Raw genomic sequence first — 22,516 nt, 5'->3', positions numbered from 1 at the left:
AGAGAATTAATCCCATTCATTAGGGCTCCACCCTCATGACATAATCACCTCCCAAAGGCCCCACCTCCCAACACCATCACCTTGGGGGTTAGGATTTCAACATATGAACCTGTAGGGGGACACAGACATTCTGTCTGTAGCATAAGTGGTCGCTTTTTCTGTTTGTGGTAGAGCCAGTTCCTCCCTTTCACAAGGTCTGAAGGTGGCTAAACGACCTTCCCACCTAGACGTTGCTAATGGGCCTTGTTACCCACTTCCTCTGTATGTTGCGTTTCAGAGAACTATTTTATGATTCTGGCATATGAAGGGCATTTGGTTTTCTGAGTCAGAGTATCTGCTTCTAATGGGAATCGGTTCAGCTACAGCAGTAGGCATGGAGGGCTAGCCGTCTTGGGGTCGGATTTGACCTTGAGCACCAATCCCTCCTGAATTTGTTATATGGTACCTTAAGAGTTGCTTCGCCTGTTTTGCCCATCCTACCACTAGTAAAATGGTCTAACCGATCCTTTCATAAGGACGTTGCATTAAGAAAATGAGGTGTGATTTCTGCAAAAAAAAAAAAAAGATCCATGTGTGTTAGCTATGTTTGCAAAGGGTATTTGAGAACTTTTTATTGAAATAAAATATACCTACAGAAAATAGCATATACCTACAGAAAATAAAATATACCTACACTCCTAGATGTAGAGCTGAGTGAGTTCTCACAAAGTGAGCACATCCACATATCCAGCACCTAGAGCCAGAAACGAACACAGCCATCATCCCAGAAACTACACCCCCAAGTGCAACCACTGTTCCTAAGCAGCGTTGTTGAGTTCAGCTATTTTCACACCTAGATTTGGTGATGCTGAACATGCCCTGTAACACCAGTGCAGTAGCTGATCCAGGGAACCTGTGTTCTGATATGAAGGCAGGATTCCTGGGAGTTAGAGAGAAGTGGAGAGTTTAATAGTTAGCACAGTTAAATGATAATGATAACAATAAAAGGCAAGTGCAATATGAAACATCCCAGATGCAGACAATAAAGCTTGTGGTTCCCGATTTGTTAATAGCTAAAGAGAGACGTCCAAGTTAAAGAGTGTTGGCATTTTGAATTGGCATGTGGTTCTACTAAATAACATCTTCTCCAGGGGAGGGGAGGCAGTGGGTTTCACGAGAGTTTTGTTTTGTTTCTGAGGAGCGTGTCTGTTGCATACGCTTGCAATCTGAACAAAGGCTCTGCAGTGGAAGGCAGCCTCTGCCCTCCAACAGTTCATATATTGGTTGGAGGGAGGATTTAAAAAGTCACCAAGGCAAGGAGAAGCCTCAGAGAAGGCGAGCTTAACTGAGTCTTGACAAATTGGTAGAATTCAGAGACAGAGAAGAAGTGGGCATTTAAGATAGAAAGTAGGCATTTAACATCCCCAAGGCAGTGGGGACATCCAGGTGGCCTTCCGAGGACACAGAGGAGACAGAGCAGTCTCGGGAGTGTGGAGGGTTCTCCTCAATACGGCTGGAAAGTGCTTTCCATCGAAGCTGTCCAGCACAGTGGATACAGACGCAGGTTACAAATGCAGGATACAAATACAAGTACACAGACCTCGATTTGGGTTTGAATTTTGGGTTTGTCACTGACCATGTTGACCCTGGCAAATCACTGTACCTCAATTAGCCTCAGCAGTCAGAACCTACTCATAGTTGTAATGAGAATGAAATTACAGGAGATGACACACTCAGAGCACTAAGTACAAGATCTCATGCATAACAAGGCCTGAATAAGGTATCAGCTACCATTAGCACTTGCAAGTGTATGTGTGAACCCTGCCATTTTTCTCTTGTGCAGTTTTCAAAGTCTTACACTACACTTCTCTGTTCCTTCAAGCTCATGGTTTGTCAAGACTTTTTCTTCAAAGACCAGATGGTAAATATTTTCAGCCCATGTGGTCTTCGTTGAAACCATTCAGTCCTGCCCTTGTAGCTCAAAAGCAACCACAGACAAGCCATACACGTAGCTGGATTTGGCCCAGAGCTACTTTGTATTTGTGCACAAAAATGTCCTCCCCAGGGTAGGCTAGGGATCGCTTTCAAAGAAGCTGGTGTGATGGCCAGTCCCATAGTCAACGAAATCTCTATTGTCACTGGGTTTTTGCACTATGTCAGGCTTGTGGAATGAATACGGACACTCGTAAATACCACTGGATGCGTGTCTTTCAAAAACATTTACTGATCACCTTCCTTCTGTCCTCACTGTCCTAGGCCCTAAAAGGGTAGAACCCGGCCAAAACCCACAGTCTTCCAAGTGAGATCACACACCTGGTTTCAGGACTTAATGAAGCTCAGGTTGTTGATGTCTCATCGCAGAAAGAATTCAGTGAGAGCCAAAGTGATAGGTAAGACGTGGATTTATTTAGAGAGAAACACACTCCACAGACAGAGCATGGGCCATCTCAGAATGCGAGAAAGGCACGAGGGTGCAGGGTTGTCAGGTTTTATAGGGGTGGGTAATTTCATAGGCTAATGAGTGGGGGGAGTATTCCAGCTATTTTAGGAAGGGGCGGGGATTTCCAGGAATTGGGCCACCGCCCACTTTTTGATCCTTACTGATCTTGGAACTGTCATGGCGCCTGTGGGTGTGTCATTTAGCTTGCTGATATAAGCATATACTGAGGCTCCGGGTTTGGGGGGCCATCTTGGACCCATTTGGTTCTAATCAGTTTATGTCATGTCCTCGGGCTATGTTATTCTTTCAAAGGTTGTGCCCTGCCCCCTTCCCTCCTGTTTCAGGAGGAGAAAGTGATAAGTTAGCAGACAATCCAATACAAAGACCTTCATATTGTGATGTGTCCTGAAGGCCTCGGTCAGGAAAAGGTGGTGAACTGGCAGAGGGTCTGCTGCAGAGGGGGGTGGTCAGAGGAGACTTGCCAAAGAGGTGACATTGCTTCCAGCAAGGGACACTGACTACGATGAGAGAGTGAGACATTAGCCTAGGAAGATGAGGAGTTGTTTTAAAAAATACACAAATAGCTCAGAAGTGTACAAAATGAAAAGTAAGCGACCCCAGTTCTCTGTCTCCTCAGCCCCAATTTGGATCCCCTTAAACAAGGTGAATAGACTTGTACAGATAAAGTAACCCTCCTTGAGAGAATGTTCCTATATCGGGACCACCTTCTCTCACAGAGGACAACCCAGGTCCCCAGCGCCCTCAGTCTGGGCGGGTTGCCCCACCAGGCTGGGCTCTGAGTGGCCTTCTATTTCCGGCCAGGCATACCCTGCGTTGAGCGGGGGTCTCCCGAGCGGGGTCTGCTGACTCTGGTCTAAGAGCTGCAGCTGTTCAGCCTCGCCTGGCAGTGCAGCTGAAACGGCTGGGTCCGGTGGTGGGCTCTTTGCGCCCATTTTTCCACTCCACCAGAGAGGTTAGATCTGCCAGTACATTAAAAATGAGCTAGGGCAGCTCTTTCCCAGAGAGGGCGTGGTAGTTAGATCTATGTGGGAATTACACTGACCATTTGATTTCAATCAATAGTTTTGTTCTCTTGGCTTCATGGAAAAACTCTTAAGAGTTTTAATATCTTAAGCGTTCTGAAAACCCCTGATAACCTGAGTCACCTGGGCAAAGAGCTCGATAAAATAGTAAGTATCCACACACACATTTTATAAACAGAAGTGCTAAGCGCTCCCCCTCCCCTGCCCGAGTCCTGAGGTTGGCAGTAGCTCTCTGCTCCTCTCCGCTCTCACATCACGGAGGCTACCTAGAGAGGGATGAGTGGTTCCAAGCAGGAACCACTTAGATGTGCCCCTGACCCCCCGAGTGACCCCACCCAGGCCCATCATGAGACGCTAGTGGAGAAGCGGTCACTGGTTTTTCTGAGCCCTGCCTGAGTTTTACTCTGGTTCTCCTTTTGCAAGATGCTTCTCTGATGTTAGGGCTCTGTTTGCAGGCTGGTGACATTGTGGTCCTTTCCACCCCATCACAGGACACCCCGGGCCCTCTCTTTCTCCTCCGTGCCTTGGCTCTAGCATCAGGCTCATCCACCTCGAAAGGCCCCGTTTGATGACTAGAGGCCAGGCAGAAACAGGTCTGCATCAGGCAGCGACAGCTCCGCTCATTCGGGGTGGGCCCCAGCCGTCTGTGTAATCACAGTGGACACACACAGTTTCGGAGGGAGCAGTGGCGATTCTTGTGGGTCCCCCTCAAAGCTCATCCGGCTGGAGCCCGTTGGGAAAAGAAATTTCCCAGCAAGATTGAAAGGCTGCCGATGGCTGACAGAAATGTCAGGCCTAAAAGCTAATGCTGAATGAGGGTGGAGTGGTCAAGACGTTTCCACGTGGAGAGAAAGCAGCAGGTATTCTGGGTGCGAGCATTGTGGAAGGAGAAAGCTGGCGTTTGTAGGTGCTGGGGGCGCTCTGGGTGGGTCATTCTCCCCCCTCGAGTCTCCAGTGCTCATCTCTGGCATCAGGATTTGCCACCATGGCAAGGAGAGTGTGGTGCCACTGAGGCTGGCAGTGCCCTTATGTCCAAGGAAAGCAACGGGCCTTTTCCCCCTTCGATAAAAAGCTCTTCCGGGGGCTTCCCTGGTGGCGCAGTGGTTGAGAATCTGCCTGCCAATGCAGGGGACATGGGTTTGAGCCCTGGTCTGGGAAGATCCCACATGCCGCGGAGCAACTAGGCCTGTGAGCCACAACTACTGAGCCTGTGCGTCTGGAGCTTGTGCTCCGCAACAGGAGAGGCTGCGATAGTGAGAGGCCCGCGCACCGCGATGAAGAGTGGCCCCCGCTTGCCGCAACTGGAGAAAGCCCTCGCACAGAAACGAAGACCCAACACAGCCAAAAATAAATATAAATAAATAAATTAAAAAAAAAAAGTTCTCCCAGGTGACCTCAATGCTGATGGAGCAGGGACCCCCCCCACCCCCCGCCCCGGTACAAGGCGAAGTAAGCAACCCTGGGCCCAGAGCTCTCCTCCCTGGGGCGGGTTTGGGTGACCGTTCCTTTCCAGCCCTGTCCTCCTCCTCATTGCTGCTTGCTTGATGTCTCGATGTCCTAGAACTTCCATTTGAGGCAGGGGAAGGACAGTTTCTGGGAGAGTCCATTTGGCTGGAGCTGAGAGTTTAGGTCATTGATCTGTTGGTTGTTATGACTACCTAGGGTTCCAAGAGCATCTCCTCTGTCTTTCTAGCAAAGCAACTGGTTCTGCCACAGAGACATTCTCCCATCTTACGTATTTGTAATTCATCTTTATTCCTTTTGCTTCTAAGTAGTCACAAACATTATAGAAATGTATAAGGAAGAAAGTGGTCCTTTCCTATAATCGCCCCTCCTCCCTGGCTATCTGTACTTAAGAGTTAGAGCTAAAAGAGTCTAAGAAACCCAGTAACATGTAAGAGCAAGGGAAGGGCTAACGTAGACTTGAAATCCACACTTAACTTTTGAAAGTAGTCAACTTCTGTTCACACTTCACCCTAAGTTCTGTATTTTTGGTGTTACAGACTACTGAGGCGTGAAATGTCCAGACACGCTAACAGGAAGGGGAGTGATCATAGCAGAATCCGTACACTTAATGCACTCACCACCTGCTGTTCACACACACTTCCTCAGTCAGGCTCACAGCAGACTTGCAGGATGGAGCACGATCCCTGTTTAATACATGAGGGAAGTGAGGTTTAGAAAAGTAACGCGCCCAAGATTCTAACCCTCATAAGGGGCAGGTCTGGACCTGAACCATGTTTCTCGCTCTCGCTCTTTCCATTTCTCTGAGCCTTTTCCGTCTCCATCATGTCTGTCTTGAAATTATAACAGATAATCCATCCCCACAGGTCAGTCTTGTGGGCCAGTCCGCTCTAAAACCACCCGTTCACTTAACAAATGGGTGCCTGTGTTGTGCTGGGCACCCGTCCAGTCACTAGGAATCAGCCGTGAACAGAGCCCACCAAGCCCCTGCCCCTTCGGGGCTGACACTCTAGAAGACAGACCAGCGTTAAACAAATCACAGCGGATGGGGTGTGTGCCCTGCCCCAGGCCCTCCCACGTGTCCTTCAGGAACCTATCCATGGTGCTCTCGGCACACTTCCTCACCCTGTATTTACACCTTCAGCCTCCAAAGTCTCTGACTGTCTCACCTCTCAACCTAAGTCGTGATTTAGACAGTGACTGGATGGCCATTTTCCTCAGCAACGGTATGGTTGTCTGGGTGGGGGACATTGCAGGTACGGTGGAGGAAGAGGGAAGTGAAAGATGAACACAGCCAGTGAAGGCTCCCAGGCTTTGGAAGACTGAGTAAAATGAGGCTTTGAAAAACTCCCTCCCTCCTCCCGCCAGTGCTACACACAACACTGAATGTGAGCGCTCAGAAAACAGAGAGCGGGGGCCCTGCCAGCTTCGGCTTCCATCGCAGCGTACAAGGATGGAGTAGAATCCTGCCTGCGGCGTGTTCTTTCAGGCCATTGGTTGGCTTCTAGGTCTCTGGTGTTTGCCCAGGGACCTCTTGGGAGGGCCTCTTACATTTTCCTCTCCACTCTGAAAGGAGCCCTTAGTCCCTCCATCAGAGGTCAACGCTGTGCTGAGTTCAGAGGCAGAACAATCGTAGTACCTCGGGGCTGGGACACTCCCCTGCCAGGAAGAGGAGCATTTAATTGCTTTTGGAAACCATATTCTGTCAAAGTACCCAGTTACCAAGAGATCTGTGCCCAGCTAGGCTAGTCCCCTCCTGCTGTCATCGTTCCAACACCCCAGAGAAAGCACAAAAAATGAAATCCATGGATAATCCAAGTACCTGCTTTTTTTTTTTTCCTTTGGGCCGTGCCACGCGCGCCTTGTGGGATCCTAGTTCCCTGACCAGGGTTTGAACCTGGGTCCCCTGCAGTGGAAGCACGGAGTCCCAACCGCTGGACCGCCAGGGAATTCCCAAGTACCTGCTTTTTTCATCTTTTCCCTAGTATATCTTTCAGCAGAGCTAGGCAGAGAGCCTGCCAACTCCAGCAAAGGGGCTAATGAGCAGTGATTTGGGAGGTGGGAAAGAAAGCTGTATAATTGGGTGTATTTAGTGGCAAATGAATGGTTAAGAAGCGTTGATTTCAGCCAACTTGCTTCAGGAACGATGCAGGCCCATGGTAAACAAACAGCGCACCCTTTATGGCAGCCCTACATGGGGTGGTGCCAGTCGGTCCCAGGATGCCACCAGCCTGGGCACAGGCCTTTCCCGGGCAGGGGCATGGGCTGCAGGACTGTGTTTTTCATGCCCACCAAGAAACCAGGCCCGTCGTTTCTGAATGGCAGTATCTCTGACTGGTTCTTGTGCAGAGGTGATGCCTGGGTTCTCTAGTTCTATAATCGACTATAATTGATTGTCGTTGGGAATGCGCTATTTTCCAGGCTAAGGTAGGGTGGGATCTCAGGTGAGGGATTTTAAAATGAGGAGAATGAGTCAGAAACATTGCGGTTGCCTGGGGTCGGTGGAGCCGTGGACACCCAGTGGGCCTTAGCTTCTGTGGACATTCTCATGTTGTCTAGGAAGGAAGTGGCTGGAACCTTCCCGACGTCACCCCCCTAAACTCCCAGCTCCCATTCGATAGAGCCCTGGGAGTGGCCCAAGACCCCTACTGCTCTGTCCTCCTCAGTAAGACGCTGGGATGAGCACTTTCCGGATGGTCACAGCAGGTGCCCCTGACCTTTACTTTATCCCCAGGGAGGATGGAAGCAGAAGGGGCTCCAGGAATAGCTACCTCTGTGGTATCTGAGCACACCGGGCCAAGACGCTGCAGTAAAGCAGAAGGACCACTGGACAAAGCCAGGAGGTGCAGGAAGCGTCTTCACTTCCCTGGGCCCCAGCCTCCCAGACCCATGAGATGAGGGTTCTGGCTAAGTCATTATTTTTCTGATTTTCAGTGCATTCAGTAGTTAAAGTTCCATTCACTGAGAGCCTCTCCCTTGCTCACTCTAACTGCCCCCCACACCCTCCTGAATGAGAGGCCCCAGGAGAGGAAGACGGTAAGAGGCCCTCCCGAGAGGTCCCTGCGCAAACACCAGAGACCTGGAAGCCAAGCAACAGCCTGAAAAAACACGCCACACACAGGATTCTACTCCATCCTCGAACCACTGGTGATTTCTAAGGGCTCTTATGCCCTTAGATTCTGAAATTCTTCATCCTGGCCAGCGCCCAGCCTTGTCTTCGATTCCAATGGAGAGTCTTTCCAGAAATGCTGTCGACAGTAGCCTTCCTTTCCTTGGATCATGTAAAGCAGGCATTATCGCTCTTTTTTAAAATTTATTTATTTATTTATTTTTGGCTGCGTTGGGTCTTCGTTGCTACGTGCAGGCTTTCTCTAGTTGCGGCGAGCGGGGGCTACTCTTTGTTGTGGTGTGTGGGCTTCTCATTGTGGTGGCTTCTCTTTTTGCGGAGCACGGGCTCTAGACACGCGGGCTCAGTAGTTGTGGCACGCGGGCTCAGTAGTTGTGGCACACGGGCTTAGTTGCCCCGCGGCATGTGGGATCTTCCTGGACCAGGGCTCGAACCCGTGTCGCCTGCATTGGCAGGCGGATTCTTAACCACTGCGCCACCAGGGAAGTCCCGGCATTATTGTTTTTAAGAAGCTTTGCTAAGCTTTAAAAGACTCCAGCCTGCCTGCCTTATTATTTATTTATTTGTTTACATTTATTTTTGAGAGGAAGGGTGGTGAGCACTGGCCTTCTCTTCAGATCCATGAGAGTCTGTGTCTGAAGCCAGTGCAAACTACTGATGCAGCATCAGGGTGGGGACGTTGATTCGGTGGCCGCACCAACCCTTCTTTAGCCGTGTCTGCAATGGACGAGCCCTCACGGGGTCCCTCTCCCTGGGGGCGTCCAGGCATCCAGGTTTGGGGACATCCTAACCCCAAAAGTAATAAATGGTATCACACAGTTTGACCTCTGCCTGTCCTCGGAGGGTCTGCCTCAGAAAGAAGAGCAAGTGTCCGCGAGGCCCACAGGTGCAGCTTGACCCAGCAGGGGCCCCACGGTGGCTAGAATTCCAAAGGCAAGGTGGGCAGAGACCTCCCACTTCCCGCAGGCTTTGTCCCTCACCCATGCCGCACCCCAGCTGCAGCCGGTGAGAGGCAGCCCTGGGATGAGGTGTCCAAGTGGGTCCTGCAGCTCAGGGTGGCTCCGAGTTTGAGTTGAGCTCGTGTAACCGGGGCCATCTTTGGTTTAATTTGTAAAAGAGGTGCTCTGAGGTCGGCTGGCAGTCCACCTCTCTTCAGCTGGGGTCTTTTCTGCTTTTGGATTTCTACTTCCTAGGCCTGCACTGGGGAGGCTGTTCTAAATACTCTGTCGTCTAAATACATCTGGTCTCCGTGGAGCCGGTAGAGCAGCTGCTGGTACCCGGCGACCTCCTCCCTGAGCAGCGGGAGAGTCTCCTGTGTTCAAGGTCCGTGTCCTCCGCCAGGGATGCAGCAGGCCCAGCAGTGAGCCCCTAAGTGGTTGGGCGGCTCACACGGGCGTGTCGCCAGCCTGGGTCTGTCCGGCCTCACAGACTCTCCTGCCTTTGTCGGGGCAGGGACTTTTCTCCTGCTCTGTAAACCTAGGCGTGCGGAGCCCCCCACCCCACCCCGCCCCGCCCGCCCCAGTACAGACGGTGAGCAGAGTGAGATTTCAGATCCCCGGCTGTTTGCTGAGCAGCATCACAGCCTCTTTGGTCTCAGCTGACCAGGGAGGAGGAAAGGAGGGCCCCTGCAACCAGCTCATTTTCACTTGGCCATTGTTAATCTTTCACAGCTGCGGTGGAGTTACCTATTAGGGACCAATTCTGGAAGGATTTCTTGGTACCGACCATAGAACTAGAAATTGTTTCATGGTTATGCGTCCAGGAGAGAGACAAGACTGAGAGGGCCTGGCTGTGGCAGCTCCAAGCAGAGAGTGGGACTAACCCTGATTAAAATGCCCGGAGTCAGGCATTTCTTGGCTTGCGGAAGTGCGCCACCCCCACGCCCCTGCAGCCATGGGGTCTGGCGCAGTCTCGTGATGGCTGGTTTTCCCAGAGGGCTCAGCAGGGAGCACCGGCCTCCTGGCCGTGAGAGTCTGGGGTGAGCTGAACCCAGCTCTTCCTGGCCTGGGTGCCCAAGTGCACCCGGAGAACCGGGAACAGGGAGAGAAGAGCAGCTTAGCCAGTCCGCGTGTGGCCTGGGAGCATGACTTGGAGATGAGGCCTGAGTTCAAGGCCTCTCAGGAAACCATGGCTTCAAAAACAATTTTTAAAAAAATAAATTTCTTTCTTTATTTTTGGCTGTGTTGGGTCTTCGTTGCTGCGAGTGGGGGCTACTTCTCGTTTTGGTGTGTGGGCGTCTCATGGCGGTGGCCTTCAGTAGTTGTGGCTCACAGGCTCTAGAACACAGGCTCAGTAGTTGTGGCTTGCGGGCTCTACAGCGCAGGCTCAGTAGTTGTGGCTCACGGGCTCTAGGGTGCAGGCTCAGTAGTTGCGGCTTGTGGGCTTAGTTGCTCCACGGCATGTGGGATCTTCCTGGACCAGGGCTCGAGCCCGTGTCCCCTGCATCGACAGGCAGATTCTTAACCACTGCACCACCAGGGAAGCCCTAAAAACAATTTTAAATCTTATTCTCTCTCTCTTCATTCTCAGCGGACCTTGCTTATTGTTTTTGAATTTAAAAAAAAATTTATTTATGTTTGGCTGTGTTGGGTCTTCATTGCTGTGCGCGGGCTTTCTCTAGTTGCGGCGAGCAGGGGCGGCTACTCTCCCTTGCGGTGCGTGGGCTTCTCATTGCAGTGGCTTCTCTTGTTGTGGAGCACGGGCTCCAGGTGCACGGACTTCAGTAGTTGTGGCACATGGGCTCAGTAGTTGTGGCTCATGGGCTCTAGAGCTCAGCCTCAGTAGTTGTGGCGCATGGGCTTAGTTGCTCTGCGGCATGTGGGATCTTCGCTGACCAGGGCTCGAACCCGTCTCCCCTGCCTCAACGGGCGGATTCTTAACCACTGCGCCACCAGGGAAGCCCTGCCTTGCTTATTTTTAAATTTTCTTCCCATGAGAATTTTTTCACCCTCCCTCCATCAAGCTCACCAGCCCACCTGGGCTCCCATCTGTGGCCACCCCTACCCTGGGCAGTGGATCCCACCCCGTCTTTCCTGTTCAAGGACTTGGCTCCTTTACTCCACCCCCATTTTCCTGCCACCTTTTTGGCAAAGCTGGTCAAAGGAGTTTTCTGTATTGCTGTCTTCTCTTTTTTCCTTCCTTCCTTCTCCTTTTCTCTCTTCTAACCAAATTTAATAATAACTTTTACCCCGTGTCATCAAACATCTCCCGTTTTCAAGTTCCACTTGCCTCATCAATGTCAGTTTACAAATACCTCATTTGCTTGAAACAGGTCCCAAAAAAGCTCTGAAGCTCCGTGGCGGACTCCTCCCAGGCTTTCTTCCCTCTCTCTTCACCCCGATTGCTCTTCATCCAGGTTCCCGGCCCCTCCCTTTATGTGGGAACGTGACCCGATGGACTGATCGTTCCCTCCCCCTGCAGACTGTCTTCATGTAGCTCTGGAGCACACACTGTGGGTCGTCCACTGCCTTGCTGCCTGCGCCTTCTCAGTCTAAAGCAGTGATCCTCAGCCCTGGCTGGGCATTCGAATTATCTGGGGAGTGTTACTAAGAAATGCTGGTTCCTGGGCCCCGCCTCCAGAGTTTCTGCTCCAGTTGATCCGGAGAGGCGCCTGGGCATTGTTCTTTTCCTCCAGTTCCCCAAGTGGCCCTGTCGTGCAGACTGCGGGAGGACCCCTGGTCTGACACTGGAGCGCCCTGGCGTAGTGCTCAGATGCTCCTCTCTCTGCATTCCCAAGATGATCTCATCCAATTCCACAACTTTAAATACCATCCAAAGGCTGATGGCGCTGACCTCTCTCTGAACTCCAGACCCATTTGTACAACTGTCTCCTTGACATCTCCACTTAGATACCTGATAGATGTTTCAAACTTACCATGGCCGGCGCAGAACTCCACCTGATCTGGAAATGGCACTGCCGTTCAGTTGCTCAGACCAAAAGCCTTAGAATCATCCTTGGCCGCTTGCTTTCTCTCCTTCCGCACATCTAATCCATCAGTAAGTCCCTGGGGCGCCACCTGCAGAGTAGCTCTTAAATCTAACCCTTTTTTGCTTCCACCGCTACAGCCAGCTCCAAGCCTCCCTTATCCATCCGCACTGGTGATAGCCTCCCAGCCAGTCTCTCTGCCTCCACCTTGGCCTTCCAGAGTCCGTATATACACCACACATATGCTAGAGCAGCCTCATAACATACATATTGGATTATATTACCTCCCTGTTTTCAGTAACTTCCAATAACTTCCCATCAAACTAGTAATGAAATGCCAAGTCTTTTACCACAGCCTGAACACCTGCACATGATGTGGCCCTTGGCTGTTCTCTGAGCTCGTATCACTCACCTCCTTGCCACACCAGTCTCCTTCCGGTTGCCCCTGCCCCAGGACCTTTGCACACGCTGTCCTAACTAGAATACTCTTCCCCTAGTTACCTCAGTAGTCATTTCTTAGTGAGATCTTCTCTGACCCCATATTTATAACAGACCCCTGATCACTGCTTTGTTTTTATATAGCATTATTCATCCCTGGCACTATATTATGTATTTGCATACGATTTACATTTTACAAGGGCCAGGACTTCTGTATAAGAATAGCAGCTGGTGTATTCATAGTGGGTGCTCAGTAAATCTTTGTTGAAATATATGAATCTTCAAGGCTCGAGCCTCCTCTTCTGGCCACTGCTGAACTGAGCATTGGGCGAGAGACATCTCCTGGCCCAGCCTGTAACAGGTGTGCATTCCTTGTCACCTCTGCTTAAGGCTCTAGACCAGAGGTCGGCAAACCTTCTATAAAGGGCTGGATAGTAAATATTTTAGGTTCTGCAGGCCATACAGCCTCTGTCTCATCTACTCAGTTCTGCCATCATAGTGCAAAAGCAGCTGTAGATAATACAAAACAAATGGGTGTGGCTGTGTTTTAATAAAACTTTATTTACAAAAATAGGAGGCAGACCCACTGGCCATAGTTTGCTGACCCCTGCTCTAGACCCCTACTAATTCTGAAATTTTCAGCCTTTTCCCCAAACTTTCATGGGCATAAAGGAAACATTCAAAACCACTTGGCAGCCTGATCAGCAGGATGAATTTCTTCCCAGAAGTGAGGAAAGCTCCTCCTGGAGCAACTGTGGCTGATTTAACCAAACAGTGCACTTCCTCACTGCTGGGAAGAGGCCAACGTGGGGCAAAAGGATGGAGAGAGCAGGCAAGCTTTCTTCTTAAAGGAGCCACACCAGCCTTTCTCCTCCATGCATCTTCCAGGAAGCAGAGCTGCAGAAGACACTGGTCTCATGTGCACTGTGGGCTTTTTAGTTCCTGTGACTTAAAAAAGAGGGGAGTGCGTTTCACTTTCTTGGGTTCTCCTACAACATATTAGAACAGCATATTAGAACAACACTTTATCTACGTCATTGACTCGGGGATCTTGAAGCCAGGTTGGATGAGAAGACCTGGCTTTAAAATCTGCCTCCACCACTTACTAGCTCTGTGACCTACTTTATGGGTTTGCTGTGATGATTAAGTTAAGTAGTGTTTGTGAAGTACGTCATCACAGCTGCTAACATTTATGAAGTGTTTGCAAGGCATCGTGCTCTTTGATAAACAGCTAAGGTATTATCTGAACCCTCACGCAACCTGTAGGGCTGTAGAGCAGGAAACTGTGTTTAGAGAGGTTAAGTAACTTGCCCAAGGCCACACAGTGAGTGGGTAGCAGAGCCCACATTCAAATCCAAGTTGTAGGGCTTCCCTGGTGGCGCAGTGGTTGAGAGTCCACCTGCCGATTCAGGGGACATGGGTTCGTGCCCTGGTCCGGGAAGCTCCCAGATGCCGCGGAGCGGCTGGGCCCGTGAGCCATGGCCGCTGAGCCTGCGCGTCCGGAGCCTGGGCTCTGCAACGGGAGAGGCCACAACAGTGAGAGGCCCGAAAAAAAAAAAAATCCAAGTTATCTGCTGCCTTCCTAGTGCACATAACAAGCATTCAATAAATGATGGCTCTAATTACAGCCAGTGGTAGCTCCACCAGCAAGTATTGTGTGTCACTGAAGAGTAACTTGGAATAAAATTTGTCCATTATCCTCATTTCATTGATTCACTTGCTCAGGGGCCCTCAAATGAGGCCTCGATGTTTGCTCTCCTCCCACTTTCAGAGCCTGTGACCTTCCTGGTGCCGTGAGTGGCTCCTCGCAGCTGCCTCTCCATGGCGGGGGAAGAAGACTTCAGCTGTGCATCTTTATGTGGTGCTTTCTGACCAGCTCCCGGAGTGTGAGCTCAAGCTGTTGGCAGAGCTCCTGAAACGCTCCCGTCACTGACTCAGAGACAGTCCCTTTCGCCTTCCTGCTCCTCTCAAGAACTGTGCTGGGTTGTCACATTGATGGAAGGTCTCCTTGTTCCCTGAGATCATGGAAAATTTTTATCAACCTGCTGTAAAAGAGTGGTTAAAGAATAGGCTTCGGAACCACCTGCTAATGAGCTGGTGAACAGGATACTGGTTCTTGAGAGCAGAGAACATCACTGAGTCTTCTTTGCCCCTGAACTTACGTTTAGCTAAATGGTGTGTCATTGGTGTGGCTGAGAATATGGGTTCACTGTTGCTTCTGTTTATTTATTTATTTGAAGTGTAATTAACTTACAACATTATATTAGTTTCAGGTGTACAACATAGTGATTCAATATTTCTATTCATTATAAAATCACCATGATAAGTCACCATACAAAGTTATTACAGTATTATTGACTATATTCCCCATGCGGTACATCAGGGGTCCCCAACCCCCGGGCCACGGACTGGTACCGGTCCATGCTGTTAGGAACCGGGCCGCACAGCAGGAGGTGAGTGGCGGGCGGGCGAGCGAAGCTTCATCTGTATTTACAGCCGCTCCCCATCGCTCGCATTTCCGCCTGAGCTCCACCCCCTGTCAGCATTATGGTGAGTGGTATAATTATTTCATTATATATTACAACATAATAATAATAGAAATAAAGTGCACAATAAACGTAATGCGCTTGAATCATCCCGAAACCATCCCCTCCTCCCACTGTCCGTGGAAAAAATTGTCTTCCAAAAAACAGGTCCCTGGTGCCGAAAAGGTTGGGGACTGCTGCTGTACATTACTTCCCCGTGAATTATTTATTTTATGACTGAAAGTTTGTACCTCTTAGTCCCGTTCACCTCTTTTGCCCATCCCTCCACCCCTCTCCCCTCTAGCAAACCACCAGTTTGTTCTCTGTAGCTATGAGTCTGTATCTGTTTTGTTATGTTTGTTTGTTTTGTTTTATGGCTGAGTAATATTCCATTGTATATATACCACTTCTTTATCCATTCATCTGTCAGTGGACACTGAGATTTCTTCCATAGCTTGGCTGTTGTAAATAATGCTGCGTGAACCGTCACCGTGGCTTCATTATTCTTAAGAATGTTGCCTAGGGGCTTCCCTGGTGGCGCAGTGGTTAAGAATCCGCCTGCCAATGCAGGGGACACAGGTTCAAGCCCTGGTCCGGGAAGATGCCACATGCTGTGGAGCAGCTAAGCCCGTGCGCCACAACTACTGAGCCTGCATTCTAGAGCCCGTGAGCCACAACTACTGCAGCCCGCGAGCCACAACTACTGCAGCCCACTTGCCTAGAACCTGTGCTCCGCAACAGAAGCCACCGCAATGAGAAGCCGGCGCACCGCAACAAAGAGTAGCCCCCACACACCACAACTAGAGAAAGCCTGCACGCAGCAACAAAGACCCAACACAGCCAATAGATAGATAGATAAAAGAATCTTGGCTAATGCTTACTGAGCTCTCGTTGCTTACCAGGATCTATGCTAAGCCTTTTGCATGCTTTATATCATTTGATCCCCTAAACCAACAGACCTTTCTGCAATAATGGACTGATATCTATATCTACACTGTCCAGTACAGTCGCCACTGAACATTTGAAATGGGGCTAGTGCAACTAAAGAACTGGATTTTTACTTTTGTTTAATTTTAACTTTAATTAAATCCAAATAGTCACGTAGCTAGTGGCTAGCTGTATTGGACAGCTCAGCTCTAAACAATCTTTTGAATCCATTTTACAGATGAGAAAAAAATGAGGGTTAGAGGGTTAAGTAATTTGCCAAAGCTACTCAGCTCTGTAGTAGCAGAGCCAGTCTTTGGACCCATGTTTCCTGTCCAGAGCCCTTGCTCTTCACCACCATGTTATACACTCTTTCTATTATACTTTTTGCAGAAATTGTCTCCTGGTTAATTGTCTCCTGGTTACAGACTGTTCCCTAACTCTTAGTACCATGTGTATGTATGCAGCCTCTCCCCTTCAAATGTGAAAGACCTATCCAGAGAAAGCTGGAAAACTTACCAAGTATGTAAAAGAAGACATGCATAAATGGAAAAAAAAATTCCATGTTCGTGGATGGAAAGACTCAGTTTTGCAAAAATACCATTTTTCGGGCTTCCCTGGTGGCGCAGTGGTTGAGAGTCTGCCTGCCGATGCAGGGGACGCGGGTTCGTGCCCCGGTCCGGGAAGATCCCACATACCACGGGATCTTCCCACGGGCTGGGCCCGTGAACCATGGCCGCCAAGCCTGCGTGTCCGGAGCCTGTGCTCTGCAACGGGAGAGGCCACAGCAGTGAGAGGCCTGCGTACCGCAAAAAAAAAAAAAAAAAAAAAAAAAAGAATGGAGTGGATCTGTATGTAATGATATGGAAGTATACGTTTGACGTATTGGAAGAAACACTGGATCAATTAGACAAAATAGTCTAGAAAAATGGCTTATTAAATCTTTTTCTATTAAGGAAAAGGTTTCAGAACAATGAGTACAGCGTGATCCCATTTCACTTTTTTTTCTTAAGTCTATGTGTGCAGGAAAAGAGTTGGGAGGGCACACACACAGGCTGTTCCCAGTGGGGGACAGGGGAGAGGAGGTCTTTACATTTATACACACTTCCATGTTGCTTAAACTTTTACAATGAGCAAATACTGCTTTCAGAATATTTATTTTTTAAGGTATCTTGACCTGAAAAAGGAGTCCGAGTTCCAGCCGTGGCTCCCTCACTTAGCTGAAAATCATAGTGAAGGACTTAACCTTTGTTGGCCTTAGTCACCTTCTCTGTTTAAAAGTAAATCAGGGGGCTTCCCTGGTGGCGCAGTGGTTGAGAGTCCGCCTGCCGATGCAGGGGACGTGGGTTCGTGTCCCGGTCCGGGAAGATCCCACGTGCCGCAGAGCGGCTGGGCCTGTGAGCCATGGCCGCTGAGCCTGCACGTCGAGATCAGTAAAATTTTAAACTTTTCCATGTTTTTCGAGCATGGTGGGTGTGGCTACTTTTATAATCAAGAAAATAAATAAGCCTCTGTTTTCCTTCTTTAATAAGGGAGTTGTACTAGTTCTCTACAGATCCTTCCAGTTCTAACATCTAAGAATCTCTGATCTCAGATTTACTTGGATTTTGAAATAAAAAAAAAAAACAAACCAAAAAAACCTGGCCCCCGACGTCATGGTTCTCAGTACTAAGCCGTGCAGGCATACCTTCGGCCACTGCAGTTTTCATAGGCTCTTTGCTCTTTCTTTCAGTTCTAGAAACCTCTCCTCCTGGGGCTCTGTTTTGCCTGCCTCTTGGAAGGAGGGGCAGACCCTGCAGAACCGAGGCCTGTCCGGGGCCAGCAGGGCTGCTGGGCTTGCTCCAGGCCACAGAGTAAGAGAAGCTATTTTTGTTGTGGGAGCCGCACTGTTGGCTTCTCGCCAAGAGCGCGTGCTTGCGGGTGTGGCCAATGTGTCCTGTCTGCTGCTGCTGTCTCTACACTGCTTCCAGAAAAAACTTGAGAGCACATTTCCCCAGAGCCAGGAGCTTAAACCTGAGACGGGTGTACAGGGATGGGTGCTCTTTTTTGTGTGTTCTTCCCCTTCTGGCCATTAGAAGGGCAGCAGCAGACCAGAGTGTGGCCCAATGAAGTGGGAAAGACTTTTCTCCCGGCGCTTCGCCTGACAGGGCCCCCTCCTCACTGTGGCTGCAGAGAACTCAGTCCTGATCTGGGCTTTCTTGGCCTTAACAGAGCTGAGCGAGCTGCCCTCACCTCCGTCAGCCTGCTGGGGTTTCCTCAGGCTGCAGCTCATCTCGCCTACTGGCCAAATCTCCTGTTTTCAGTCCAGCCTGGGAACAGTGTCCTTCTTGGTGTGGGGCTTGACCTGAGCCTGGCAAGGTACCTGGATCCTTATCCAGCCTGGCCGGCTTCCTCAGGTAAGTCCAGCGTCCCATGTCAGCCTCCGGCAAGAAGGCCGTTGGAGCAGGTGCCCACGTCCATCAGCCCTTAGTTTGTGCAGAGGGACAGCTCCAGGCTGGGCCACCGTGTGACCAACTCCAGGGGCGGGGCAGGGGGATTTACACTGGGCACTGAGTGTTCATTTATATACGTAGCACTGTAGGTAGTGCCCCTGGAGTTGTGTAGCTCGGCGGCCCTGGCTTGAAGCCTGGTACCCCCAGAGACCCACATCGTAGACCATGAATTCCTCACCAGCATCGAGCTGTCATCGTGCCAAGCACTTACTGAGTGCCTCGTGGGGACTGGGTTCTAAGTGTCCTCCTGTGCCTCTGGAACATGCAGTACAGGATAAGCAGTTTGAGGTCGACTATCCGCTGGTCAACACAGATACATCCTTTGACTGGTTTTCTCAGCTACCTTCTTGATTCCAGAACTTCCATGGCCCTCCTCTTTATTATCCATTTCTAATCTGGGGGAACTTCCTTTTTTCCCTTTCAGTTGCAGAGCTACTTTGCTGCATGTGAAGATGAGACCCCTGCCATCCGGAACCACGACAAGGTCCTGCAGCGTCTGTGTGAGCACTTGGACCACGCCCTGCTCTATGGGTAAGGAGGTGGCCTCTGGAGAGGACAGTACAGAGCAGCAGGGCAGGACCCCGAGCCCGTGAGTAGCCCTCAGAGGGAGGTCCCTAGCCTCGTCTGCCTTTTATTTCTTCTTTCCCTTAGCAGAAAACGATTTGTCTCACTCAGGTGGGCTGCAGACTGTCTGGGGTTATCCCAGTAATCCGTCTCTGAGCGGGCATGAATGACTGGGGAAAGGATTAGCGACAGATGAAATGATGGTGTGAAGGCCTGGTGGCTGCCTGGGGGTCCCGCTGGGAATCCCTTGCTTTCAGCCTTGGGCTTCCTCCTGATACGAAGGCTGGTGGACCAACTGACTGCAGCTTCCCAGGGTGGCCCCGTTTAGGTCATAGCAGCTCCTGTCCTGTTTTCTCAGACTGCAAGACCTCTCATCTGGCTACTGGGTGCTCGTGGTGCATTTCACCCGGAGAGAGGCCATCAAGCAGATCGAGGTGCTGCAGCACGTGGCCACCAACCTGGGACGCAGTGAGTAGTACCGGGTGCACTCGGCGAAGGGACCAGTCCCAGTGGGCAGCTTGGGGCTCAGGTGTGACCTCAGGGTCCGCCCGGGAGGCCGAGTGCCTTGTGGTGTCCAGTGGCGGAGGCTGGTTAAAATGCCAGCGCCCTCCACGAGGCCTCTCTTCGTCCCGCACATGACATTTGGCCGGAGCATCGTGGCTGTGAGGAGGGAAAGTGAGATGCTGAAGAGAGCGGGGCTCCTACCAAATCCCAGCCCGAGCACCTAGTCGGGGGGGGTCTCGCCTCTCTCCCTGAGCCAGGGTCAGTGTCAGCTACAGGATCAGTGAAAAGTCCTTGCACTTCTCAACCCATCTGGAGTTTGCGATCTGCCCCGTTCATCCAAGTTTCCTGGCCAGTTACAGGCTAGGGTCTGACGGGGAAAATCAAGATCTCAGGGTGCGGCGCTCCGTCAGGAGAGAGGGCTGCTGGGGCGCTGGCTCCCCTCCGCCATTCTTGCTGCCCTTCCCGCCCTTGCTGGGCCAAGGAAAGCCAGCACCCCTTAGTGGCTTACTCCTGCCCTTTGTCTGCAGGCCGGGCCTGGCTGTACCTGGCCCTCAACGAGAACTCCCTGGAGAGCTACCTGCGGCTGTTCCAGGAGAACCTGGGTCTCCTGCACAAGTACTACGTCAAGTGAGTGTCCGGAGCGCTGTCTCACGCCGCTCCAGGGCGCCCAAGCCCCGTCCCAAAGTCTCCCGTCACACGCAGACACCGCGCTGTGGCACCCCGAGGCCTAGCCTGGCGGTGCGTGCTGAGGACACGTCAGCGATGGCCAGAGGGCCAGTGGAGCTTGCCTGTGACGGCCCTGGCCAGGTGTGCTGGTTCCGGCCGGGCTCCTGGGAGCGGTTTGGTGCCTAGTCGGCCCCTGCCCGATCCCCCACCCAGGCCTCAGTCCTGACTGGAGGCTCAGCCTCCGCTGGGGTTGCCGCGGGAACAGGGGATTTAGAGCAGCTGCCAGAGCTGCTGCGGCCCCGCCCCGTATCTGAAGACACAGGCAGGGCGGTAAAGTGTCGTACGGCCCCGAAGCCAGCCGGAGAGCGCTGGAAGGGGGTGGGTGGAGACACAGGCAGGGCAGTAAAGTGCCGTATGGCCCCAAAGCCAGCCGGAGAGCGCTGGAAGGGGGTGGGTGAAGACCGCATCAAGCTTGGGGTGGAGGGACGCCACATGCCGAACCTCAGCGCAGCTGGCTTGCGGGGGAGGCGGGGCCGCGCTGGTAACCAGACCCAGAACTACCCTCGCCCCTTCCCGTGTCTCGCAGGAATGCCCTGGTCTGCAGCCATGACCACCTGACCCTCTTCCTGACCTTGGTGTCTGGGCTGGAGTTCATTCGGTTCGACCTGGACCTGGTGAGACGCCACGGCTCTCGCTGCTCCTGGGGGCAGAGGGGCGGGCGGGTTGGGCGCGTGGTCCCGCTCAGGGAGCCTGACGGGTGTGACTGAGTCTGAGCGCCGTCCTTTCCGTTCAGGTGAGGGAACAGCTCAGGGTCTGACCAGTGGAACGGTGTGGGGTTGAGGTGATTCTCTCTTGGCCAGAATTCCTGGTTTGGGGGACTCCTTCCTGTCTCTCTGTCCCACATTGGAGAAAAGCCGCATTGCCTGGAGCATTTTAGCACTGGAGTATTCTCCTTCGTGATCAGGACGTGAGTCGTCGTCGAGAGACGAGGCAGGTTCATCCCTGTGCCTCCCGGGATCCTGCAAGCCTCTCAGCTCCCTGCTTCCCGGCCTCCCTCACGGTCACGGTCACGGTCACGGTCACGCACTGGAGAGGTGCAGGGTGGCCCAGGAGCTGCAGAGGCTCCTCTGCGGTCTTGTCAAGATGCGCGCAGCCGCCCCGTCCTAATTGGGTCACCAGCCTAGGTCCCAACCCCGGCAGCACAGACCGGAAGAGGAACTTGGCTACTGAAAAGTAGTAGAAACTGGAGCAAATGAGCGACTCTAATATACAAGAGGTCAAGGAGGGTCAGAAGGCCCAGTGGGCACTGTCATCTCTGGGCCCCAAGTCCACAGCCTTACGAACCACAGCCGTTCACAGTCCTCCTTTGAACAGCTTATTTCTGGATTTAGCACCTTAAGGACATAGATTTCTAAAGAAACACCTGGGAGGGTGTGAAGGCAGATCCTTGGAAGGCCGTGCCTTTGGGCCCACCCAGGCCTCCCGTCACCCAAGCCTGCCTCTCCCCTTCTCTCCCCAGGACGCCCCCTACTTAGACTTGGCCCCCTACATGCCTGACTACTACAAACCCCAGTACCTGCTGGACTTTGAAGACCGCCTCCCCAGCTCGGTCCACGGCTCGGACAGCCTCTCCCTCAACTCCTTCAACTCCGTCACCTCCACCACCCTGGAGTGGGACGACAGTGCCATCGCCCCGTCTAGTGAGGGTGAGTGCCCGGGGCGGGGAGGGTCCGGGCTCTGTGGCGAAACGGATTTGGAGCCGCGTAAGCCTGGCTGAGGGGAGTCTTTCTTGGCTGGTTCTGGTCCAGTGGTGGAAATTCGGAGTTAAACGGGGCCAGTCGTTTCCCAGATCTTCATTTCCCCAGAGTCCCTGTGGTGGCTCAAAAACTGATACTGGGGGTAAAAAGCCAAAGTGAGATCTTACGAATGTCAGACCCTTTTCCAGAAACCTGTAGCCATGTGCCCAGGGCCGTTCTCTGAGGTCGGGGGGATTAGCAGGGCAGTCTGGAAACTCTTCCTGACATTCCAGGGCTGAGTGCCACCCACTTCGGGGGAGTTCATCCTACCCTCGATTTTAGGTGGAAAGAGTCTATAAGCGACCCCTAGAAGGAGGAGGGAGGACCCGATGGGTCTAAAGTTTGGAGGAAGACTCGCCCCCCTTTCCCATGGGTCCATCGATTTCCGAGTCCCTCCCATACCTGCCAGCATGTTGGAGGTGTTCACACTCATCACACTCATGCCATCAAAGACTGAAAACGTCCTCACGCCTGTAGGTCATTTGTTATCTTGGTCCAACAACTGGTTGGAACAGCCTGATTTCTTCCAAACCTTCGGCCTCCGTGTTCATCTAATAAAACTGGCTGTTTCCCCCCCCTCGTCGCCTGTGGGGACCAGAGCTCTTCATTTATGGGACCCCACCCCACCT

At 51.7% G+C, this 22,516-nt stretch overlaps 1 protein-coding gene across 5 annotated transcripts in view; it reads left to right on the top strand.

The window, feature by feature from the left end:
• The window catches only part of PLEKHM2 (pleckstrin homology and RUN domain containing M2), a 37,365-nt gene that overhangs the window by 3,050 nt on the left and 11,799 nt on the right, over window positions 1-22,516 (top strand). For 2 of the 5 annotated variants that reach the window (XM_060141341.1, XM_060141340.1), the window contains exons 1-6: window positions 17,506-17,718; window positions 18,782-18,888; window positions 19,280-19,389; window positions 19,953-20,052; window positions 20,678-20,765; window positions 21,611-21,797. In XM_060141341.1, coding sequence (XP_059997324.1) covers window positions 17,521-17,718; window positions 18,782-18,888; window positions 19,280-19,389; window positions 19,953-20,052; window positions 20,678-20,765; window positions 21,611-21,797 — 790 coding nt within the window. In that variant the 5' untranslated portion in view covers window positions 17,506-17,520. Of the gene's footprint in view, window positions 1-14,948; window positions 14,967-17,505; window positions 17,719-18,417; window positions 19,390-19,952; window positions 20,053-20,677; window positions 20,766-21,610; window positions 21,798-22,516 lie in introns of those variants that run through there. The other 3 variants (XM_060141342.1, XM_060141344.1, XM_060141345.1) reach the window with 3 other exon arrangements.

The sequence above is a fragment of the Lagenorhynchus albirostris genome, chromosome 2, assembly GCF_949774975.1.
Source record: "Lagenorhynchus albirostris chromosome 2, mLagAlb1.1, whole genome shotgun sequence".
Lineage (NCBI taxonomy): Eukaryota > Metazoa > Chordata > Mammalia > Artiodactyla > Delphinidae > Lagenorhynchus > Lagenorhynchus albirostris.
This window is presented reverse-complemented; position numbering and strand designations above follow the sequence as displayed.